At 38.6% G+C, this 24,662-nt stretch overlaps 2 protein-coding genes across 2 annotated transcripts; both read left to right on the plus strand.

Moving 5' to 3' along the window:
• The first annotated feature begins 3,394 nt into the window (after positions 1–3,394).
• LOC122094149 (cysteine-rich receptor-like protein kinase 10) lies at positions 3,395–7,569 on the plus strand. Its single transcript, XM_042664847.1, has 7 exons — positions 3,395–4,351; positions 4,676–4,804; positions 5,098–5,219; positions 5,396–5,606; positions 5,798–6,035; positions 6,553–6,703; positions 6,809–7,569. The coding sequence occupies exons 1-7, from the start codon at positions 3,532–3,534 to the stop codon at positions 7,118–7,120; spliced, it is 1,983 nt and encodes a 660-aa protein (XP_042520781.1). The 5' UTR covers positions 3,395–3,531; the 3' UTR covers positions 7,121–7,569.
• Positions 7,570–9,725: 2,156 nt separating this feature from the next.
• LOC122093048 lies at positions 9,726–22,174 on the plus strand. The gene is made up of 14 exons (XM_042663310.1): positions 9,726–10,767; positions 11,129–11,257; positions 11,509–11,630; positions 11,796–12,006; positions 12,317–12,554; positions 13,124–13,274; positions 13,382–13,689; positions 18,170–19,032; positions 19,345–19,473; positions 19,770–19,891; positions 20,058–20,268; positions 20,483–20,720; positions 21,206–21,356; positions 21,474–22,174. The coding sequence occupies exons 1-14, from the start codon at positions 9,891–9,893 to the stop codon at positions 21,819–21,821; spliced, it is 4,098 nt and encodes a 1,365-aa protein (XP_042519244.1). The 5' UTR covers positions 9,726–9,890; the 3' UTR covers positions 21,822–22,174.
• Positions 22,175–24,662: the final 2,488 nt, after the last annotated feature.

Genomic DNA, 24,662 nt, shown 5'->3' on the forward strand with positions numbered 1-24,662 from the left:
TTTTTTTTTTTTTTTTTTTCTCAAATTTGTTTCTAGAAACGACAAAACAAGTCCGACTTGTTTCGTCAAAATCGTTTCTAGAATTGTAAATAGGCATAAATTTTGATTTACGTTTTTAGAAACGGGTGAAACGGAACAATTTTATCAAACGCTTTTTAGGCTATTTCTCCATTTCTGAGAACAAGAAAATGCAAAAAGGGCAGAAACGAAAAATTATCAAAAGGTGCCTTAAAATCTGTGCATGAGAATCTGCCTAAGATTATTCCAACACATAATTTTCCAATAATCTTCTTGTGGAGAAAATTTCTTCTTCTTCAAAATTGGAGATACAATGGAACCATATCTTAGTGCCACCCTAAGAACCTATTTCATGTCGCTCTTCTTCTTCTTCTTCACTGCCTTTTAGATGTTAACATGTTATCTACCTCTTCTATGGACTTGAAGTTGATGTACATTACTAAATTTGACATATTGATTATGGGTGTCTCGTCCCCCAAAAAAAAACCAAAATCAAAATCAAAATCAAAACCCACTGTTTACATACGAATCGAAATCAATCGATTTGTTTTTTTTATTTCGAATATTAATTTTTGGTTCTATTCAATTGTGAGCCAGAAAATCACCAGTTCCAAACTGATAAATCGAAAAAACCATATATCAAATAGAAATCAAATAAATCATAAATGAATAGCAATCAAATTAAAACTTGGTTGGACCAATCAATAACCACTGTATCCATCAAACTTTTTTATTTCGAAAGTTATTGGGAAAAAAAATAGATTTCTGGTATGCTTATATGGTGTTGAATATGTTTTAATCGTAGTTTAATCATCTAAGGCGTCCCTATGATTGATTTTGTGAACTTCTCATTCCTTGATACTATTACAAAACTTATGAAACTGAATTTCAATCAAAATCTCTTTTTGAAAAAAAACAAAAGAAAAAGAAAAACGGAAGAATTTCAATCAAAATTAAATTCAAATCAAATAATGAAATCAAAATCAAACTGAATAGCCAAAACCAAACCGGATAATCGAAACAGAATAGCATTTGCTATTAGTTTGAAAATTTTGACTGGATAGTATTCTTTGATTAATTTTGATAACATTTGCTAAAATTTCAAAAATTAGGCCAGATATTATTTGGTTTGGTTTTGATTTATTTGTATGTCATCATAAACTGAAACATGTAATTGGAATGATAAACACCTTTAATATAGACAACCCTAGTATGCATTTGTCATGGAAACTCAAAGAAGATTTAGGAACATAGCTAGCTGATAAGTTTAACGCCCATTTCCAAATTTTCTGGATGACTATCCTAAGATTGAGATGAGTGTCATTGAAGATTCTGTAATTTCTGTGAAGCGATATTTCTTAAGGAGAGCTAAGAGCTATAACGAGGATTTGCAGCAGATTGTTTTGAAAATTAAGAAAAATAATCACTATGACATCAGAATACATCTTCCACAAGTGAAGGGGTGGGACCGTGGGTGATCAAATTGTCTAACAGGCATTTTAATGAAAAGAAAGATTGTGGAGTTTACGAATGAGATTGTCTAAGAGGCATTTTAATAAAAAGAAAGAATGTGGGGTCTACGAATGAGATGTGAGAAGAAGTATGCAAGAATTTGCACAATAACATCGTCGATCTAAAAAAGCATATCCTTCATTTGTTTTGTCCACGGTGAAAAGAGAATTTCTTAATCTACGGATCTGACTCTGTAATTCGATACACGAAGGCTATTTCAATGCTTCAACAATAAGGGATGAGTGTTAATTGTTGGAAGTTATATTAAAAAATCCAGCCAAAAAAACCAAATCTCTAGAGAAATAAATATTTTTTTTTGGGTAAAAAGAAATCATTTTCTTTGGAGTTGGGTAGATTAGTAGATATCATAATCTCATTGACTTAAGGCTCGGAGTATAGCCAATATGGCAAGACTTCAAAGTCTTTTGAGGAAATTACATTCTCATCCCTAGACTATGGCCTAATAGTAGTTTTTCCCCACGAACTTTCATAAATGCCAATTTCCTCCTTTGTAGTTTGAAGATTCTTTCAATCGTACCCCTTCTGTTAGATAGCTTTGTTAAGTGATGACCTCATCCACCGAAATTACCTTTCCCATACGAAATAAGCTTTAATCCATAAAAGGCTAAACATATCTTTTTCTTCATTGTTGTGGTTTTGGTGTTCCACCGTCATTGTGCTCCACCGCCATCGTTTGCTATGCCATTTCTCGTTGTCGTTTATTGTGCCCTATGATGTTACTCTGTGTTTGTGATTTTCTTAGCAATGTGACAGACTGGGAAAGATCTTAGTTGATTCAAAAGGGTTGAAAATCTCTGTTTGGGTATAGAATGGGTTGGTTGTTGTGGCTATGGCTCTAATCGTGGAAGCTCCCATAAAGAAGAAAAATTCAGGGGAGTTTTTGAGGAAAATCATGATGACATCCCCTTTCTTGATGCCGAGGTTTGATAACCCAACCGTGGTTTTTTGACAGAGAAGATGGGTGTCTGCATATGTGTATATTCTGCCATTGGAGCCAGAGATTAAGCAGAACTGCTCTGCAAAATCTGGAATGTTTTCAAAGCAATACGTGTGGAGAAGAGATCTGTGGTGGCTGTGTTTAAGGAGAAGCAATTGAAATCATGGTTTTCCCTCTTCGCTTTAGATCTCCCAATGAGCAAAGAAAATAAAATAAAAAATGAAGTGCATGAGCTAATCTTGGAAACTCTTGATTCTCCAAAACAAATTAAGAAAGAAGCCTTGGTACTTCATCACTACAAGACATTGAATCTAATCTGGGTAGGCAAGTATAAACTCAACCCCATTGAGCCTGACCAGGTTGAATGCATATTAGGTTACCCATTACATCACACTCTAGATCGCTCAAACATTGTTTCTAGACAAACACGCTTGGGTATCATATCTCTGTCTTGGAGCGGATTTTTCCTAGACGTTTGACAATGTTATCTCTTTAAAGTGGAATTGGTGGGGCAGAAGTTGCTTAATAGAGGCTTGGCATCAATCTTAAAGGTGGTGTTTCATAGAATCTTCAGCAACAAATAGGAAAATTCTAAAAAGTGGTGGAAACATATGTAGATGCCATAAGGGCAAATCGATTTTTTTATAGGCCAGTTTAACGCCATCAGTCACTAATAGAACAATTGAAAAAATCTTCAAACTAAAAAGGAGATGATTGATATTTATGAAAATAAGTGGGGGAAAACTACCATTAGGCCATTGTCCATAGGAGGAAATGTAATTTCCTCGCGAAAGACTTCGAAGTCTTTTTTGGTGAAAGACTTCAAAGTCTTCAACAAATATTAAAAGGGAAAACTATTTAAATGGCTGGAGTCAAACCGGGTCTTTGGTCTAGGTTATTGTATTTTTCAAAATACCGGGCAGCAGCTAAATTTCCATCTATCTGAACCTACCTGATAGAAAGCTCTGCAGATGGGTTAAAGAAGACTCTGTTTCCTCTCTTCCCTATTCTTCTTCTTCTTGAGCTCTGAGATTGAGGATGTGATGGAACCATCTACTAACAAGACCCCTAGAGCCACAACCGTGTTGCTCTTCTTTTTCTTTGCCCTCTCCTTCCTCGTCAGCTTCAGCAGCAGCGCCGACAAATCTTACCTCTCCCATTTTTGCGACAATACTACTCTGTTCGCAAACCACAGTAGCTATCAATCCAATCTCAATACCCTTCTCTCTTCTCTCTCCTCTAATGCCTCTTCCAATTCCAACAACGGCTATCGTAACGCTACCATCGGCCAGAGTCCCAATACCGTTTATGGTCACTACTTCTGCAGAGGCGATGCCACCCACGACGTATGTCGTGATTGCGTCAAAGCCGCCGCTGCTGATATTTTCCGGCGCTGCACCAACTGCAAAATTGGATACATTTGGTATGACATGTGTACTCTCCGCTACTCCAGCCAGAACTTCTTCAACTCTATCTTCGATTTTGTTTTCGACTACTTGTCGAATAAACAGAGCGTCTCTGACGTGACTCGGTTTAATCAGCTATTGGTTGATACCATGGAAAAGGCCGCCACCACGGCTGTTTCCGATTCTGAGAGATTTGGCACTTGGGATGCTAATTTTTCGCAGTTTCAGAAGTTGTATTGTCTGGCACAGTGCAGCCCTGATATTTCAGGGTTCGACTGTAACAGATGTCTTACGGAAAGCATTACTCTTCTCCTCAATTGCTGCAGCGGAAAGCAAGGGGGAAGGGTTTTTATTCCGAGCTGTATTATCAGGTTTGAGATGTTCCCTTTCTATCGAGTCACAGATTCAGTTCCTTCGCCTCCACCTCCGAGCAACAAAACTACCTCTTTTCCTCCTGGTGAGCTTCTTAAGACTTTTAATTCTGATTATATACGGAGCTTGAATTAGATCAAGGGGTCAATTCTCTTTGATATCCCTAAACAGGGAACTGCTACTCTGTTTTCCACTTATTGGGGATTTTCTTGAAATTGAAATTACTTCTAAAAACTTTATCAAGCAATCTAAGACTTGGGGCTATCCAGTGGATGTACTAAATGAATTAAGTTCAGGCTCTGGGAACAATTCTCTAATTCCAAGCTCCAAATTAAGATGCCTTGGCCTAGTACTAGATGTGAATCTGAATTTTTTTTTTTTTATTATTATTTTTTTATTGTTAATGCAGAGAAACAAGGAAGCTCGTCTAGCAAATTTGTTGGGATTGTGGTGCCAATTGCTGCTGCAGGAGTAATTATTTTCTGCATTCTCTGTTTTCTAATCCGGAAGAAAAAGAAGGGCCTGTCAAAGAACAATGGTAAAAGTTTTGGTCTTTTTATCTATTTCAAATAACTTGATTTGATCATCCGAAGTTCAGTGTCTTAGCTCCTTGATCTTGATGACATGGAGGGTTCAACCTTGGAGTTGGAGCCGTAGATTTACTGAAGTAAGATCTGAATATGATCTTGCATCTTTTATCTCAGGTGGCTAACGAAGCCAGTGGTTCCTAATCTTCTTGAGCATCTTCATCTTGTTGGGGTGTTTTATATATTCATTCATTCTTTTCGAAGGTCAATTTTTAACTTATCTCCATCTGTGGCTTGTACACAGATGAATACGCAATTAGAAGTGTGGCAGCATTGCAATTTGGGTTCAGTACGGTCCTTGCAGCCACAAAGAACTTTGCAGAGGTCAATAAAATTGGTGAAGGAGGGTTTGGTTCCGTTTACAAGGTAAGGTAGAAGTTACAAACATGTAACAAATGAACTAGAATTCTTGTATGTCAAATTTCAGTATGCCATAGATAGAAATTCTGATTAGATATGGATTTAGAATAATTGAAAGTGGCTTTCATTCAATCAGGAACATACAAATGTTTGTTAATCACTTTTATTAATTATTTCATTAGGGTAAACTTCCAAACGGACAAGAAATCGCTGTCAAGAGGCGCTCAAAACATTCAGAACAGGGTGCAGAAGAATTCAAGAATGAGGTTATGTTAGTAGCAAAGTTTCAACACCGCAATCTTGTTAGTCTATTGGGATTTTGCTTGGTGGGAGAAGAAAAGATCCTAATCTATGAGTTTGTACCCAACAAAAGCCTCAATTACTTCCTATTTGGTTAGCCCCACACACTACCCCCACCCCCCACCCCCCACCCCCCCTTTTTTTTAAGGGAATTTCAGGAATTATACTTTCTAATTTATGCAAATGTGGAAGTAAAACTGAATTCTTCATCCTCCACGAGAAACTGTTTGTCAACTTGATTAAATCCTAAATTTTGATTCTACCTTTTATTTGGATGACCACAGATCCTGAGAAACGCAAGCAGTTAGATTGGGAAAGACGTTCCAACATCATAGGAGGGATTGCTCGAGGGCTTCTTTATCTTCATAAAGATTCGCACCTACATATTATTCATAGGGATCTTAAAGCCAGCAATATCTTGTTAGATGAAGAAATGAATGCCAAGATCTCAGACTTTGGGATGGCAAGAATATTTGGCATGGACCAAACTCAAGCCAATACAAACAGAATAGTCGGGACTTAGTAAGTTTCATAGCCTCATTCATTCTTGTAGTCATGATCGAAGAAATTATTTTGATGCATTTAAATGGGTTTTCTCCCTTCCAATAGAAAATGTTGGCTAATATTAGTTTGTAGGCTTTGGCTTCGCCTTGTTAGTAAGAATTAAGTGCATACTCTATTAAATTTACAACCTTTATTATCTTGTTTCACAAAAAGAGATAGCTAAAGGAAATAGAGATAGTATTAGATTGGTTTGGTGAGTCATACCTAAACAGAATTTGGACAAGGCTTACAGTCTTAGGTGAAAGGTGAGAGTATGATTATTCATGAAGATGATTCAGTCCATCTACAAACGCTGAACATCAGTTGCCACAACAAAGGTTAGCCAACTTCTTTTTCCTATTAAAAAAAAAAAAAATTTGCTTGGGCCATAAAACTATATAACATCCAGTGAAAATTAATTGAGAAGAAATGTGATAAAGTAGAATCTCCATGGTTACCATTATTTATTAAATTTTCTAATAATAATTACTCGCAGTGGTTACATGGCTCCGGAGTATCTAATGCATGGAAAGTTCTCAGTCAAATCAGATGTATTCAGCTTTGGTGTATTAGTTTTGGAGATTATAACTGGAAAGAAGAATAGTAGTTTCTATCAATCAGACTTTGCTGAGGACCTTTTAAGCTATGTAAGTCTTTTTCCTTCATTACTGTGTATTTCTCATTATTGCTAGGTCCTTCAATTTACCTTAGAGCCTGTGTACCCAATGACTTGTATGGTTCAATTGCTGCAGGCATGGAGACATTGGAAAGCAGGAACAATCTCAGATTTGATTGATCCCAACCTGAGAGAAAATTGTTCAAGAAGTGAAGTGATGAGATGCGTTCAAATGGGGTTATTGTGTGTTCAGGAAGATGTAGCTGACAGACCCACTATGGCGAACATAGTCCTTATGTTGAACAGATTAAAAGTTACTCTTCCATTACCCTCAGAACCAGCCTTTTTTTTGCGTAGCAGAATGGAATCTAAATCAGATCAATCTAAAAGCAGGTCGACAGCAATATCCTTCAATGAAATGTCAGTCACTGAGTTAGAACCCAGATAATGTGAGTGGATGAAGGGTAAGGGACAGTAAGTGTATGATGTGGTTGGGCTTGTGCAACATTATGTTATGCCTTGAATGAAAATAATCCATTCACTGAAGCAAGTGAATAGAATTCATATATTCCTCACAGCAAGAAACATAGTAGTGTTGGCGACTGGCAAAGGGGTTGATAATGAAAGAGCAAAGTAGTGAGGAACAGAAATTTAAGGAACGCGAGGTCCTGTTTGCATGCTAGGGGTTATGTCTCATCTGACTACTTCCTGCTGCCTAATGAGCTTGCTAGGGAAGTGGTTGGCACTTAGCACATTGTCATTATATCTGGGCAACCACCCCATTGAGTATTCTGCTATGGGAGGCCTAGGCTTTGGCCTTTCTTCTTATTGTTGTTGTATAAATGCTTTTGTACCATAAATGTTTATATTTCCAATCTCGTCTCATTTGCAATTAAATTTGAGTAAAAATACTATTATTCCTCTAAACTTGTCCTATAATCACTCAAATTCCCTTACCCAAAACTTCTTTTCTGGGTCATATCTCTCTTTTTTCCTCTGATATTTAAAAATTCTTGAGCTACCCCTCTAACCAACTTTGTCGATTCGCATCCCCTTCATCTCGCCTAGTCTTTGCTCTTACCCTTGCCCCCACCCCCACAATTCCTCTACAATGCCTTCTCCACATACATCCCTTGCTTCGTCTTGCCCCAGTCCCCTCCCCCTTCAACTCTCCACCTCTACCGTTGCAACTCACTAGCCCCCATTTCGTCCTGTTCTCATCCACTGAGACACCTTCTGCTGCCTTGTCTCGTATGGGTTTGACGACGGGTTCAATTCGATCCAGTTTGAAGGATCCTACGAAGGACGAGTAGGAATTGTAGAAAGTATTGAGTTCTATGGATAACAACAACTTAATAGCGAAAATAAAATTTGAAACATATATTGAAATCATGCCAAAGAGAGCCTTAAACAATGAAAAAGCCAGTATGTAAAACTCAACGAACATTTAATGATTTATTCATCACACCCCTAACTTTGGTTTTTTTTTTCTTCTTTAGATTAGACAGTGAATGGAGGGAGCATATCTATGGAACCATTTTGATAATCTTGAAGCTCAATGTGGACTTCTCAACGCTAATACTTGGAATCTGTGCATGAGAATCTACCTAAGATTACCCCAACGCCTAACTTTTCAATAATCTTCTTCTTATAGATAAAATTTATTGTTCTTCTACTTCAAAGTTAGAGATCTGTGCCACCCCAAGCACCCATTTCATATCGCTCTTCTTCTTTGTCACATTTTAGGTGTTTAACACTAACTTATCTACTTATTCTATGGTCTTTAGGTTGATGTGCATTACTAAATTTGGCATATTGGTTGGTGTTTGGATACTCTCCAACGGCTTTGCTGGCTAGAGAAGCATCCAACAGTTGGGAGGATCGATCATGTGTTGGGGTGCATGATCGGATCCTAACCACCACCAGAAGCCTCTCTAGGCAGCCCAGCTGCCGGAATGGATTTGGATCTGATTGACTATGAGGGTCACTCATCCACAGGAAAAAAAAAAAAGATTGTGTGTCAAAAGAAAACTGAAATAAAAATCCACTGTTTAGAATCAAATCGAAATTAATCGACTCATTTTTTTAATTTTGAATATTACTTTTTGGTTCGATTCCATTGATAACCAGAAAATCACCCGTTCCAAACTGATAAATCGAATAAACCATAAATCAGATAGAAAATAAATAAATCACAAAATAAAAAGCATCCAAATCAAAACGTGGTTGGACCAATCCATAACCACTACCTCCATGCAACTTTTTTATTTCAAAAGTAACTGAATTTTTTTTTTTTTTTTTTTTTTTAAATTTGTGGTATACGTATAAGGTTTTGAATATGTTTAAGTGTGATTCAAGCCTCTAAAGAGTCCCAATTATGCTATTACATAATTTTTGGTTGGATTCAATTGTAAACAAGTCAAAATACTACGGATGAAAATATTCTCTTCACTGTGATTGACAAAAATATTTTAAGAGTCTAATCACAAAGTTAAAACACCATGGATGAAAAGATTCCCTCCTCACCATAGAATGATCAAACATTCCAAAAAAAAAAAAAAAAAAAATTGTGAAATACAATATAAATCATACAATTGATTCGGTAACCTAAATTCTTTAGATAACTCTAAAAGAGGGATTAATTACTAGTCAAACTTTGTGAGTTTATGATTCTAAGAATCTAAGATGTTCTCACCATTCTCAAAAGTGTGAGATTATTAAAGGATCCCATAGGAATGTGTGAAATTATCACACATTTAGATCATCTTCAACGTGTATCAAATGATTGAGAGCACTTGAGGGTGCGTGCTTGGTTTGGTTGTTTGGGGGGAGGGAGGATTTGTTTTGTTTTCCGGGTCCGGGTGGCGGGGTGTAATTTTGCTTTGGAATTAGGTAGATAAGCAGAAAAGATTTATCATAATCTCACTGACTTATGCTCCAAATAGCCGATGTGGTAAAACTTCAAAATCTTCTTATTTAAAAATCATTCTTGCTTAGAGAACCCTCTCGTTTTTGTTTTATTTTATTTTATTTCTGAGTAAAGACGTAAAGAGAAGCCTCCTTCTCATGGTGCCTTCTCATTACGAAGTTGAAATTCCTTACCAAAGAGTCAAACCTGGTCTTCGGTCAGGCTACGCAAGCGTGAGGCTGCGAGAGACCATACCCTTGCTGGCGATCTACGGCTTTATCTGATCCCTACCTGAAAGAAAGGTCTTCGGATGATCAAAGAAGACTGCCTGTTCTCTGCCCTTTTCTTCTTGAGCTCTGAGATTGAAGGTGTGATGGAACCATGTACCAACAAGACCATAAGAGCCACAGCCGTGCTGCTCTTCTTCTTCGTTGCCCTCTCCTTCCTCGTCAGCTTCACCAGCTGCGCCGACAAATCTTACCTCTCCCATTTCTGCGACAACACTACTATGTTCGCTAACCACAGTAACTATCAATCCAATCTCAATACCCTCCTCTCTTCTCTTTCCTCTAATGCTACTTCCAATTCCAACAACGGCTATCGTAACGACACCGTCGGCCAGAGTCCCAATACCGTTTACGGCCACTACTTCTGCAGAGGCGATGCCACCCACGACGTCTGTCGTGATTGCGTCAAAGCCGCCGCTACTGACATTTTCCAGCGCTGCACCAACTGCAAAATCGGATACATTTGGTACGACATGTGTACTCTCCGCTACTCCAGCCAGAACTTCTTCACCACTGTCATCGATGCCCCTGCCGACTACATCTGGAATGAACAAAACGTCTCTGATCCGACTCGGTTTAATCAGCTATTGGCAGATACAATGAACTTGGCCGCCACTACAGCTGCCTCCAATTCTGAGAGATTCAGCACTCGAGAAGCTAATTTTTCGCAATCTCAGAAGTTGTATTGTTTGGCACAGTGCAGCCCTGATATATCAGGGATCGACTGTAATAGATGTCTTATGGGTACCATCGCTTTCCTTCCCAATTGTTGTAGCGGCAAGGAAGCAGGAAGGGTTTTTAATCCGAGCTGTAACATTAGGTTTGAGATGTCCCCTTTCTATCGAGTCACAGCTTCAGCTCCGCCGCCTCCGAGCAACAGAACTTCCTCTTCTGCTCATGGTGAGTTACTTAAGAGTTCTAAACAGGGAACTGCTACTCTGTTCTCCACTTATTTCTATCTTCCTAAGCTGGATCCATTAAATAATGTTCAGAATCGTTTTTTCCTTTCGGGGCAGGGGGTGAGAAAGAGGAATTTTCTTGAAATTGAAATTACTTCTGAAAAACTTATCAGGCAATCTAAGACTTGGGCTATCCAGTGGATATACTAAACGAATTGAGTCCAGGCTCTGGGAACAATTCTCTAATTCCAAGCTCGAAATTAGGAGACCTTGGCCTAGTATTAGATGTGAATCTGAAATCAGTATTTATCATCATGCGTGAGATTTGGGAATAATATTTAGTTTTTTAATTGTTTATGCAGAAAAACAAGAAAACTCGTCTAGCAAATTTGTTGCCATTATGGTGCCAATTGCTGCAGCAGGAGTGATTCTCTTCTGTATTCTGTGTTTGTTAATCCGAAAGAAAAAGAAGGGCCTACCAAAGGGCAATGGTAAAAGCTCTGGTCTTTTTATCTACTCTAAAACACTTGATTTGATCGTCCAAATTTCAGTGTCTCTGCTTTTTTAACTTGATGAATTGGAGGGTTCAATCTTGGAGTTGGATCCGCAGATTTGCGGATGTAAGATCTGAATGTTCCTAATCTTGTTGAACATCTTGATCTTGTTGAGGTGTTTTATTTTTTTCATTCATTGTTTTCAAATATGAGATTTTAACTTATTTCCCCTTGTGGCTTGTGCACAGATGAAAATGCATTTAGAAGTGTGGCGTCATTGCAATTTGAGTTCAGTACAGTACTTGCAGCCACAAACAACTTTGCTGAGGTCAATAAAATTGGTGAAGGGGGGTTTGGTTCTGTTTACAAGGTGAGAAAGAAGTTACAAACATGTAGCAAATGAACAAGAATTCTTGTATGTCAAGTTTCATTATGCCATAGAAATTCTGATTATATGAATTCAAAATAATTGAAGATGTCTTTCATTCAATCACAATGATATAGAAGTTTATTAATCGCTTGTACATGTCATTAGGGTATACTTCCCAACGGACAAGAAATTGCTGTAAAAAGGCTCTCAAAATACTCAGGGCAAGGTGCAGAAGAATTCAAGAATGAGGTTATGTTAGTTGCAAAGCTTCAACATCGCAATCTGGTTAAGCTATTGGGATTTTGCTTGGAGGGAGTAGAAAAGATCCTTATCTATGAGTTTATACCCAACAAAAGCCTCGATTACTTCCTATTTGGTTCGCCCCCACACACTTCTCTCCCTTTCTTTTTTTATTTCCAGAGTTGTTTTCTTTCACATTTGAGAAATATTAATGCAATGAATTGCGACCTTATTCTAATTGTTCTTTTGAATTGTCTCCCAACAAGATTGTTAAATGGATTTCCATGAATTATGCATTCCAATTTATGCAAATGTGGAAGCACAATTGAAACTCATGACACTGCATCCTCTTTTGTCTGTGCACCAGCCTATTAGATCCCTATGAACTGTTTGTCAACTTGATCAAATCCTAAATTTTAATTCTACCTTTTATTTGATGACCACAGATACTGAGAAATGCATGCAGTTAGATTGGCAGAGACGTTCCAAAATCATAGGAGGGATTGCTCGAGGGCTTCTTTATCTTCATGAAGATTCCCGCCTTCGTATCATTCATAGGGATCTTAAAGCCAGCAATATCTTGCTAGATGAAGAAATGAATCCCAAGATCTCAGACTTTGGGATGGCAAGAATATTTGGGGTGGACCAAACTCAAGCAAATACAAACAGAATAGTTGGGACTTAGTAAGTTCAGAGCTCATTAATTCTCATAGGCATGATCAAAGAGAACATTTTGATGCATTCACATTTGTCGAGTTCATTAGTAAATGATTTTTCTCCATCCCGATGGAAAATGTTGGCTAATATTTGTAGGCTCCAGCTAGGCTGGGTGAGTAAAAATTAAGTGCTTAATCTTTTAAATCTAGTCTTTATTTTATTACATTGTTTCACAAAAACAAAGAGCTAATGGAAATAGATATAGTTTTAGATTAGTTTGGTGAGTCATACCTGACCTTAATTTGGACAAGGCTTATAGCAGTTAGACCTAGGTGAAAGATAAGCTGTATGATGTTTCAGTCCATCTGGAAATGCTGGAGATGGAAATGTATTCTCGGTTAGGACTAGGCAACTTGACATCAGTTGCCACAACAAAGGTTAGCCGACTTTTTTTTCTTTCAAAAAAAAGGAGTTTTGGTTGGGCCTTTGAATCTATATATAGAATCCAATGAAAATTAATTGATAAGAAATGTGATCTTGTAGAATCTCTATAGTTACTGTGAACTGTTAAATTTTCTAATAATAATTGCTTGCAGTGGTTACATGGCTCCGGAGTATGCAATGCATGGGCAATTCTCAGTCAAATCAGATGTGTTCAGCTTTGGTGTATTAGTTTTGGAGATTATTAGTGGAAAGAAGAACAATAGATTCTATCAAACAGATTTTGCTGAGGACCTTATAAGCTATGTAAGTGTTGTTCCTTAATTATTGTATGTTGCTCATATCATTACTAAGTCCTTCAATTTGTCTTAAACTTGAGGTACCTAATGACTTGTATGGTTCTATTGTTGCAGGTATGGAAACATTGGAATTCAAGAACAATCTTGGATATAATTGATCCAAACCTGAGAAAAAATTGTTCAAGAAGTGAACTGATGAGAAGCATTCAAATGGGGTTATTGTGTGTTCAAGAAGATATAGCTGCTAGACCCACTATGGCGAGCATAGTCCTTATGTTAAGCAGCTTTTCAATTACTCTTCCATTACCCTCACAGCCAGCATTTTTTGTGAGAAGTAGAATGGAATCGGAATCAGATCAATCAAAAAGCAGGTCGACAGCAATATCCATCAATGAAATCTCAGTCACTGAGTTAGAGCCCAGATAATGTGAGTAGATCAAGGGTAATGCATAATAAGTGTATGCTAATCATCAACTGTGGTTGGGTTTTGTGCAACATTTAGCTATGCCTTGAAGAGAAAAAATCCATTCATAGAAGCAAGTGAACAGAATTCATATATTCCTCAAGAGTAAGAAACAGAGTAGGGTTGGCAACTAGCAAAGGAAAGGGCTACTTTGCAAAAAAGGGTTATTAATGAAGAGCAAAACAGCACTGGTGGAGAAGAGAAATTTAAGGAAAGCGAGATCATTGCATGCTAGGAGTAATTTCCCATCCACCAACTTCTTGCCTGATGAGTTTGTTGGAAAAGTGGTCTCCTACATGGTGCCTAGGCTTAGCCGTAATTCTTATTGTTGTAGTTGTTGTTGTACCATAGTTCTTTGTATTTCACTTATCTTCCCATTTGCAATTAAATTTGAGTAAACTATATTTCTCTAAACTTGTCCTAGTGTTACTCAAATTCGCTTACTCAAAACTTCTTTTCTGGTTCCCCACCTCTCTTTCAGCTAATATTTTAAAATTCCAACTACATTCCGTTGATTCGCATCCTTTGCGTCTCGCCTCTCCTTTTGCTCTAACCCTTGACCCCCACTACCACTCCCTCCCCCTCGTCCTCTGCCATCAGCGAACCCTTTACAATGCCCCCTCCCCATGCAACCCCTGCTCCATCTCCCCACCCCCAATCCCAATCCCCAATTCCCATCCCAATCCCCTTCTTCTGAAGCTCTCCACCGCACCCTACAACTCCCCAACTCTGCTCCGTCCTGCCTTCTCATCCACTTAGACATCTTCTACTCTCTCATCCTGTATGAGTTTGATGACAAGTTTGGCTAGCTTCTATTTGAAGGATCTTGCGGGGAATGAGTATGAGTTGTAGAGAGCAATGAGTGCTATGGATGGGTGACAATGACAAAATGGTGGAATTGTGATTGTATTTGATTAGTATGGCCTGGATCTTGTGCATGGTGGGAACGAGGTACTCGGTTGTCTTGTCGAAATCCGCAAACACTTCGTAGCCAAAGGCAATGGTATAGATTTGGGCAGCAAGGTTAGAGAGAGAGAGAGAGATAGAGAGTTTTTAGGAATTTCAAAATATAAAGGGAGAAAGAGAAAGAGAATAGCTCTCTTTTTCCCTTCTTTTAAGTTAAAAATTCATTTAAAAAAAAAAAAATCTTATCATACCATCAATAGACATGAAACTCAAATGTTGTCGAATATTTTTTAGTGTAGTTTAAGGCATCTCAATGATTTTATAAACTTCGTCTTCCTCATACTATTACAGATTTTATGATCTTAATCAAAATTGAATTCAAACTGGATAACCAAAACAGAATAGCATTTGATATCAATTTTGGAAAATTGGAATGTATGGTATTGGATTTGATTTTGACAATATTTACCACTAATTTGGAAAATTGGCTGAATAGTTAGGACAAAGTTTTCTCCGGTGACTGAATGATGGAATGGTCATGTGACCTTGATCATTTTCAATCTCTTTTTTCTATAGTTTACATGACGTGTAGGGCACATCCAACAACTAAAAATAGCCAAGTCATTCCTAGTCTATGTGCGCTACAGGGCATCTAGAATCCCTCACCACCTCTTGTACGTGCGGGACAAAATTTGACTGCTGCTCGAGTTACAACGAAGTAGCTGTAATCTCTGTGGCAATCAAAGAAATAGAATCTAAAAGGGCATTTTGTAAAATATTATAATCTAAGAGGATATTTATGATCTAGAAAGAAGTGAATATTTTATTTTTTTGGTAACTAGTAGGTGTTGTAGTTACTTGGCTACAACTCGGATAACAGCCAAATTTTGTCCGCATGTTACTGAATGACAACTTTTGAAAAATTTGATCCAATTAGTTATGCATTTTTTCAATTTCAAATTAATTGAAACATGACCTCAATCACGCAACTAAGGACGAAAAGGGCTGGGGGCCAAATAAAAGGACAAGACCCTTAGTGGTCAATCACGTGTGTTGACTGTTGACTTTTCACGCACAAAGGGTCTTAAATGATGGAAGACTTGAGCAATAAATCATGACTTGCGTCAACGCACCACTCGTGTCTTCTTCGATGGATTAGGTTTAGTTCGAGCGACCCTCAAAATAGGGAATAAGAACCGTGTCGGATCGCGTTGTACATGCCCTCAAAACACTGGGGTGCAAAATTATTGTCATGTCTCATGTTAAATAATAAATTTCATTCATCTTGACGCCTTTGTGCGTATTTTTGTTTGTCCTTATATTGGTGGAAGAGTACTCGATCAAGCAAAGATTTTATATATATATATATATATATATATAAATAAGGGATTGAATTCTCCATCCAAGAGTTTAGGTTATACCCATGCATCCTTTTTCTATTTCTCTTCTCCTATGACATATGATAAATATATCATTTCATAAGTGTTAGAATCCTTATCTTAAAAAAAAATTAATAAATAAAGAGGTGCTAGTGTACACTCTTAAATAAAAAACATTATCCCTAGAAATAAATTATGTTTTTCACTTAAAAAAAAAATATATATATATATATATATATTTTTTTTTAAATTCCTATGAAACTGAAAATTGCATGAGACCCATATTTTAACACCCATGATAAAATATAGGGAAAATATTACTATCTACTTATGTGCCCCTATTTCTAGACAGAGTGGTGACGAAAAGAATAATCTATACCCTGCTTGGATCCTATGTGCCTCCCCACACGACAAAAGAACCGATCCTGAGTCCTAAAATATAATATAAGTCTTGACTTTATTATTGGTACAAAATTTGGACCATAGTCTTGCTAATATGTATATTTTTGTTTTTGTACTCTACTGCTTAATCAAGGTTTAATTTGTAATACAATCAAATAGTTTTATATACATTGGCCACATTGAAATGAAATGATAAATTTTCATATGAATAAAAAAGAATAGAGGGCCAGATATTAATGAGTAATGACTCTAGAATGGTGGTTGACCCTTCACCGTATGAAAACAATTTCCCCTTCGAGTATAATTTAGTCTAATTAATGGTGACAGCTTTGGCTTGAAGATTGAACCCTCTTATATGCATGTATGAATGGATAGATGCTTTACTAAAAAAAAAAAGAATGGATAGATTTGTGTAAAAATAGATGATCATTGGTGCTACTAATGGCAACATTGCTCAATGGGTTCTTAGATAGAAAAAGAAAAAAGAAAAAAAAAATTAAGCATAAAGTATTTATCCCAGACAGCACAATGAATATCCCAAATTTCCCTGGCCTCTAGGAGAGAGGCATCTACTGGTCAATAGCCCCTTGGTTCAGTGTCTGGTGACATTCCAATTCCAAGCACATGTCTTGGGTCTTTTATTTATTTTATTTATTTTAATTTTTAATTTTTGATATATATATATATATATATATATTTATGAAGACTCTTGTTCTACTCTGCGCAACAACAGAAGTGATGTTCAAGGTGGAATATGTGTGGTTACACTTTAACCTTGATCTCTACTCCAACATGTGCCAAGCCAGAGATTGATGCCAATGGAGTTGATTGTTCTCTTATCGTTGGGGCTCGTCTCTCTCCCTTCCGTCCCATCCTTTCATTATTTTATTTATTTATCATAATTATCATAAAATAAATAAATAAATAATCATACTAGAAGTGGAACACTCCATTGTGCCCACTCGAATTATTATTATTATTATTATTTTATTTTGATAATAACCCACTCATATGATTCTATGAAAGAAACCATTTTAGCCTCAATATCTATTGTGACATCGTGTGATTTTTACCAAACAAAAAAAAATCTAGTAATAATTAAGTGGGGAATTTAAGATTTAAATAAATAAAAGGCCGCTAAGTGGGGTGGCTTCGTCAAACTTTGTGGGTATGAATGTATGATTATTATATGTTCTCACCACTTTCACTTGTTTGGAGTCTAGTTTGATGGACCCAATGCTCATTTCATCATAAGTTTACCCACAGATGGTTTAAAATTCATTCGTAAGTTACAAGTTAGAGTGAATTGAGAATTCTGTGAATAGATGTTAGGTATGAGGTTCAGATTTTCAAGATAAATAGAGTAGCAAGTATGGGATGGATTCTTTACTAAAAACGAACGTGGTCTGCAGCTTTAATGTGTCGACGCCACGAAGAGTAATTCTCAGCCGTTCGATGGATTTTCACCGGGTATCACCATCTCGAATTTCACTGCATCTTATTGCGCCAAAATCTCCATCTATGCCCAATCTTGTTGACAATTCAAACGAAAATTCCCAACCAGAGAGTCAAAGCTGATCTTTGCCCTTTGGTCAGGAACCCATGCCGTGCGAGCTACGGCCTTAAGTGACCCTCACCGACCTCACCTTACCTGAAAATTCTGCAGATGGTTAAGGAAGACTCTGTGTCCTCTCTGCCTAAGTCTTCTTCTTAAGCCTTGGGAATTGAGAGTGTATGGTGGAGGAGGTGAAGAATTGGAGAAACAATGGAACCATGTAGCAACACAACCCCAAGACCCACAACAGTATTGCTCTTCTTATTCTTCGTTGCCCTCTCCTTCCTCTTCAGCTTCACCAGCTGTGCCGAACAATATTATGTCTACCATTTTTGCGATAACACTACTGTTTTCGCAAATCATAGTACCTATCAAACTAACCGCAACATCCTCCTTTCTTCTCTTTCCTCCAACGCCACTTCCAACTCCATCAACGCCTATCACAACGCCACCATCGGCCGGAGTCCTAATACCGTTTACGGCCACTACTACTGCAGAGGCGACGTAACCCGCGATGTCTGTCTTGATTGCGTCAAGACCGCTGTTAATGATGTTCTCCAGCGATGCCCAGACAGGAAAATCGCAATCATTTGGTACGAAATGTGTACGCTCCGCTACTCCAATCAGTCCTTCTTCTCCACTGAATCCGATGACCCTGCCGTCTACTTGTGGAATACACAGAACGTATCTAATCCGAAACAGTTTAATCAGCTCTTAGCCACTACCATGACCGACGCTGCCACTAAAGCTGCCTCCGATTCTGAGAGATTTGGCACTCGAGATGCTAATGTTTCCCAATTTCAGAAGTTGTATTGTTTGACACAGTGCAGCCCTGATCTAACAACGAACGATTGTGACAGATGCCTTGTGGGTAACATTGCTTCTCTCCCCAGTTGCTGTGACGGCAAGCAAGGAGGAAGGGTTATTAATCCGAGTTGTAACATCAGGTATGAGTTGTACCCTTTCTATCAAGTCACAGCTTCAGCACCGGCTCCTTCGCCTACTCGTCTTGTTTCTCCGCCGCCTCCGAATAACAGAACTACCACTCCTGCCATTCCTGGTGAGCTACTTGAATATTTTTAAATTCTCTTCAATATCCCTAAACAGGGAACTGCTACTCTGTTTCCACTTATTTTCCTGCGATGGATCCATTAAATACTGATTTGGGTCTATCCAGTGGATGTACCAAATGAATTGAGTTCAGGCTCAGGAACGATGACTCTAATTCCAAGCTCAAAATTAACTTTATTTTAGTATTATGAGAAGTGAAGTTTCTTATGATGCCATGGCATGGCCAAGCATCAAATCAGTATTTATAATCATTTTTTCAAATTTGAGAATATTAATTTTTTGTTTCAAATTGCTTATGCAGAGAAAAAGGGAAGCTCGTCTACAAAATTTGTTGCCATTTTTGTGCCAATTGCCGCTGCCGGAGTGATTCTTTTCTGTATTCTCTGTTTGGTAGTCCGGAAGAAAAAGAAGGGCCCGTCAAAGGATGATGGTAAAAGCTTTAGTCTTTTAATGTACTCTAAAACACTTGATTTGATCATCCAAAGTTCAGTGTCTTTGATCCTTGAACTTGTTGACATGGAGGTTCAGTCTTGGAGTTGGAGCCATAGATTTATGGATTTAAGTTCTGAATGTAATCTTGCATCTTTTATCCCAAGTGGTTAAAGAAGCCAATGGTTCCTAATCTTCTTGAACAGCTTGATCTTGTTGGGATGTTTATTTTATTCATTCATTCTTTCTTTTCGAAGGTCAGATTTTAAATTATATCCCCTTGTGGCTTATGCACAGGAGAAAATGCAATTAAAAGTGCAGCGGCATTGCAATTTGAGTTCAGTATGATCCTTGTAGCCACAAACAACTTTGCTGAGGAAAATAAAATTGGTGAAGGGGGATTTGGTTCTGTTTACGAGGTAAGAAAGAATTTACAAACATGTAGCAAATGAAGTAGAACTCTTCTATGTCCAATTTCATTGAGCGATAGAAATTCTGATAAGAAAGTAGATTCATAATTAAAACTAGTTTTCATTTTATCATGAAGATACAAAAACTTATTAATCACTTGTATTATATCATCAGGGTAAACTTCCCAATGGACAACAAATTGCGGTCAAGAGACTCTCAAGACAATCAGGGCAAGGTGCAGAAGAATTCAAGAATGAGGTTATGTTAGTTGCAAAGCTTCAACACCGCAATCTGGTTCGGCTATTGGGTTTTTGCTTGGAGGAAGAGGAAAAAATCCTTATCTATGAGTTTGTACCCAACAAAAGCCTCGATTATTTCCTATTTGGTTCGCCCCACACTTCTCTCCTTTTTTTTTTCTTCCCTAGAGTTTTTTTCTCTCACGTTATAGGGATTTCCATGAATTAAACATTCCAATTTATGCAAATGTGGATGTATAACTGAAACTCAGGACATTTTATCCTCTCTTGTCCATGCATCTAAATTTCAAGATAGCTCAAATCCCAAATTCTAATTCTACCTTTTTATTTTGATGACTGCAGACCCTGAGAAATCCATTCAGTTAGATTGGCAGAGACGTTACAAGATCATAGAAGGGATTGCTAGAGGCCTTCTTTATCTTCATGAAGATTCCCGTCTTCGTATTGTTCATAGGGATCTTAAACCCAGCAATATCTTGTTAGATGAAGAAATGAATGCCAAGATCTCAGACTTTGGAATGGCAAGACTATTCGGCGTGGACCAAAGTCAAGGAAATACAAACAGAGTTGTTGGAACTTAGTAAGTTTTAGAGCCTCATTCATTCTCATAGTCATATCGAAGAAAACATTTCGAAATATTCACATTTGTCAAGTTTTTAAATAAGTGGTTTTTCTCCCTCGCCATATAAAATGTTAGGCTTCGGCCAGGACTGGTGAGAAAAAATTAAGTGCATAATCTATTAAATCTACAACCTCTATTATATTGTTTCACAAAAAGAGAGAGCTAAAGGAAATGGATGTATTAGATTAGTTTGGTGAGTCATACCAGACCTTAATTTGGACAAGGCTTATAGCAGTTAGACCTAGGTGAAAGATAAACAGTGTGATTTTTCATGAAGATGGTTCAGAAATGCTGGACATGGAACTGTATTCTTGGTTAGGACTAGGCATCTTGACATCAGTTTCCACAACAAAGGTTAGCCAATGAAGATTAATTGATGAGAAATGTGATCTTGTAGAAAGTTACTGGTAGCTGTTAAATTTTCTAATAATAATTGCTTGCAGTGGTTACATGGCTCCGGAATATGCAATGCATGGGCAGTTCTCAGTCAAATCAGATGTATTCAGCTTTGGTGTATTAGTTTTGGAGATTATAACTGGAAAGAAGAGTAGTAGTTTCTATCAAACAGACTTTGCTGAGGACCTTATAAGCTATGTAAGTCTTTTTCCTTCATTACTGTATGTTGCTACTATCTACTAGAACGTTACTAGGTCCTTTAGTTTACCTTAAACCAGATGTACCTAATGACTTGGTATGGATTAATTGTTGCAGGCATGGAAACATTGGAATGCAGGAACAACCTTGGAGATGATTGATCCAAACCTGAGGGGAAATTCTTCAAGAAATGAAATTATGAGATGCATTCAAATGGGGTTATTGTGTGTTCAGGAAGATGTTGCTGATAGACCCACTATGGCAAACATAGTCCTTATGTTGAGCAGCTTTACAGTTACTCTTCCATCACCCTCAGAACCAGCATTTTTCATGCGGAGCAGAATGGGATCAGACATGCTTATGGAAGGGAAACAAATGCAGGACACTGAATCAGATCAATCTAAAAGCAGGTCGGCTCCAATATCTGTCAATGAAGTTTCCATCACCGAGTTAGAGCCCCGATAATGTCTCTGGATCAAGGATTAAAAAAAAGAGCAGTCCAGTGCACGAGGCATCCGCTACTACAGGGTCGGTGGATCAAGGATAATACAAATCAACCATATCTTTGTGCAAAGAAAGCTATTCAGGTTTAATTGTGATTTATAATATTAATGTTTGGTTTTGGTTTGGTTCACAACCGAAAAATCATCGGTTTCAACCGAATAAATCAAACCTTGATCGGACCAATACAAAACCATTACACCTATATAACTCTTTGATTTCAAGGATTATTAAAAGTAGAATTAGATTTCTGGTGTGTTTAAATTGTTTTGAACATATATAGTTTATATTATAAGCCTTTTAAGGCATTTGAATGATTTTGTAACTTTCATCTTCCTCAATGCTATTACAAATCTTTTGAAACTGGAGTCTAGCCAAAATCGAATTCAAACTGAATGATTAAGCCAAACTCAAACCGGATAACAAAATCGAAATCAAAATGGATAATCGAAACAGAATAGCATTTGCTCTTAACTTTAATCTGTATTTACTAGTTTCATGGGCCCAAAAACTTATTGCCAATTGCTAGCCCACGAGGCCACGCATGGCGTGCAACTGTAAACTGCAAAAACATAATGGGTTAGTGCTAACCATGAACCCTTTTGTGGTCCAAACTCCAAACTAATCTGGGTCTTCATTCTATTATGCTTAGTGATGCGGTAAAAATTGACCGGATGATTTTCCCTGCAGTTCCTGGTGCTTTAGTCGACTTGCACAGAAGAGATGACTGGGGAGAGTCGGGCTGACCTGACAGGGGTCTCCGATGCCTAAGTCAAATTTTTCCACAGCAGATGCTCAAGAGAGCTTTTCCAGTAAAAGAAGTGATTGATCCCCCATGATGGAGGCTTACCTTGATATTTATAGGTTGCTGATGGAGAGAGAAGGAGGGGCATTTGTGGAGAGTCCTGTTTAGGCGTAGAGTCCTTGAGGGGAGTGGCTCTGTGGTTCTGGAAATATTCTGGGTTCTAGGGCATGTTTTGGGAATATTCCCCTTTGATCTCAGAGGTGCAAGTCGCGAGAGGGGTGGATGCCTCTGATGACGTGTAGTGGATAGAGTCCTACCCCCGTGATCAGGGATCACGTCCCTTGTATGAAGGAGTGGATGTGTGCACGTTTCTGGGTGCCTTATTTGGCTGTGGCGAGCCGAGGTGGCTCCTCAGCATGAGGAAAGGCCGAGGTGGCTGCTCGGCACGAGGTGGCTGCTCGGCACGAGGAGAGGTCGAGGTGGCAGGTCAGTCTTCTGTTCATGTTTGCATACACGCTTCAGTCTTGCTGAGGAATGGGACATATTTTGCCTCATCACCAACCCCCTGCTCTAGAAGTTCGGATCAATCTGCTAGAGCATTTAATTCGATCTCGACTTTCGTACTGCATGTGCTGTCTATTTGGTGCGAAACACGCTGCTTCAGTTTCTCAATCGAGGCTGCTCAACAGTTCAAGGACGTGGCTATCACTTGTCCAAAGGCGGAGGAGGAGGCAAAACACCTTCATGGGGAGCTGCACAAGATCACAGGCCAATTGGAGGTTGAGAAGAAAATGGCCCGATCTGAGGAGGTCCGTGCCAATGATGTCGAGTTGATAATCGGAGAGTTGGGACAGGAGGTTGCTAAGCAAATTAATGCCAACAGTAACTTGATGAAGGAGAATGATGCTCTCTAGGATGAGTTGTCCGAGACTCAGGGTGCTCGTAAGGAGGAGGAGCTCGCAGCTAGGGTTGGCAAGCTGGAAAGGCAACATTGGGCTGAGCTGGAGGCCAATGAGGTGGCTGAACCCCTAGTCCTGTCAGAAATGGTTGGTTGACGTTAACATTTCTTTGTTTCAGGTTGGCTCGGACGATGCCATCCGGTTCATCCTAAGTAAGATGCCAGGCTATAATCTAATGGACTATGAGTAGCGCATTCCCACCCCTGCTACTTTGGTGCAGCTTGGTAGCTCGATCGACTTTAGTGAAGAGGTGACCCAACTCGAAGGATAGCCAAGTGAAGAGCTAGTCCCACCATGGATTAGCCCCCGAGATTAGCCTTGTATATATAATTCTTTATGTAGATGTCTCCTTCGGTAGCGATATACTTTTGAGGGCTTTTTTCCCTTTTTTTTTATGAATGGAAAATTTGTTTTGATGTTTTCATCTCTCAGCATTCTTGTGCTTCTTTCTTTATTTTCTTGTACTTTGAGCGCGGCTCGAAATAAGTAACTGTTGGAAGGATAAGGATCAATATAGCTGCCTAAGTGTGGCTCCGTTCCCTAGCTGAGCTTGGAATTGATCTTCCATGTCTAGCTTATGCGCTCTTGAGGTGCCAAGCCTAAGCCTAGCCATGGGGGTGCCGAGCTAGGGCTCAATCTTAGAGAATGTCAAGCTTGGGCTCGGTCTTAGAGGGTGATCTTTTGAGGTGCCAAACCTAGGTTTGGTCTTGGCAGTGCCAAGCTGGGGCTCGATCTTAGAGAATGGCGAGCTTGGACTCCGTCTTAGAGGGTGCCGAGCTTAGGCTCGATCTTTTGAGGTGCCTTGCGTTAAGGTCTTTTGTAGTGCCTAGTCAGGACTGGGGCTTGCATGCTTTAGTGCGTAAGGTCTTGAGGTGTCGAGCCGTGCTCGGGCTTGCATGCCTTAATGCATAAGGTCTTAAAGTGCAGAGCCGGGGCTTGGGCCTACATGCCTTAGTGCGTAAGGGCTTGAGGTGCCGAGTCGAGGCTCGGGCTTGCATGCCTTAATGCGTAGGGTCTTGAGGTGCCTAGCCTAGGCTCGGGCTTGCATGCCTTAATGCGTAAGGACTTGAGGTGCCGAGCTGGGGCTCGGGCTTGCATGCC

This window comes from Macadamia integrifolia, chromosome 11 (assembly GCF_013358625.1).
Source record: "Macadamia integrifolia cultivar HAES 741 chromosome 11, SCU_Mint_v3, whole genome shotgun sequence".
Taxonomy (NCBI): Eukaryota; Viridiplantae; Streptophyta; class Magnoliopsida; order Proteales; family Proteaceae; genus Macadamia; species Macadamia integrifolia.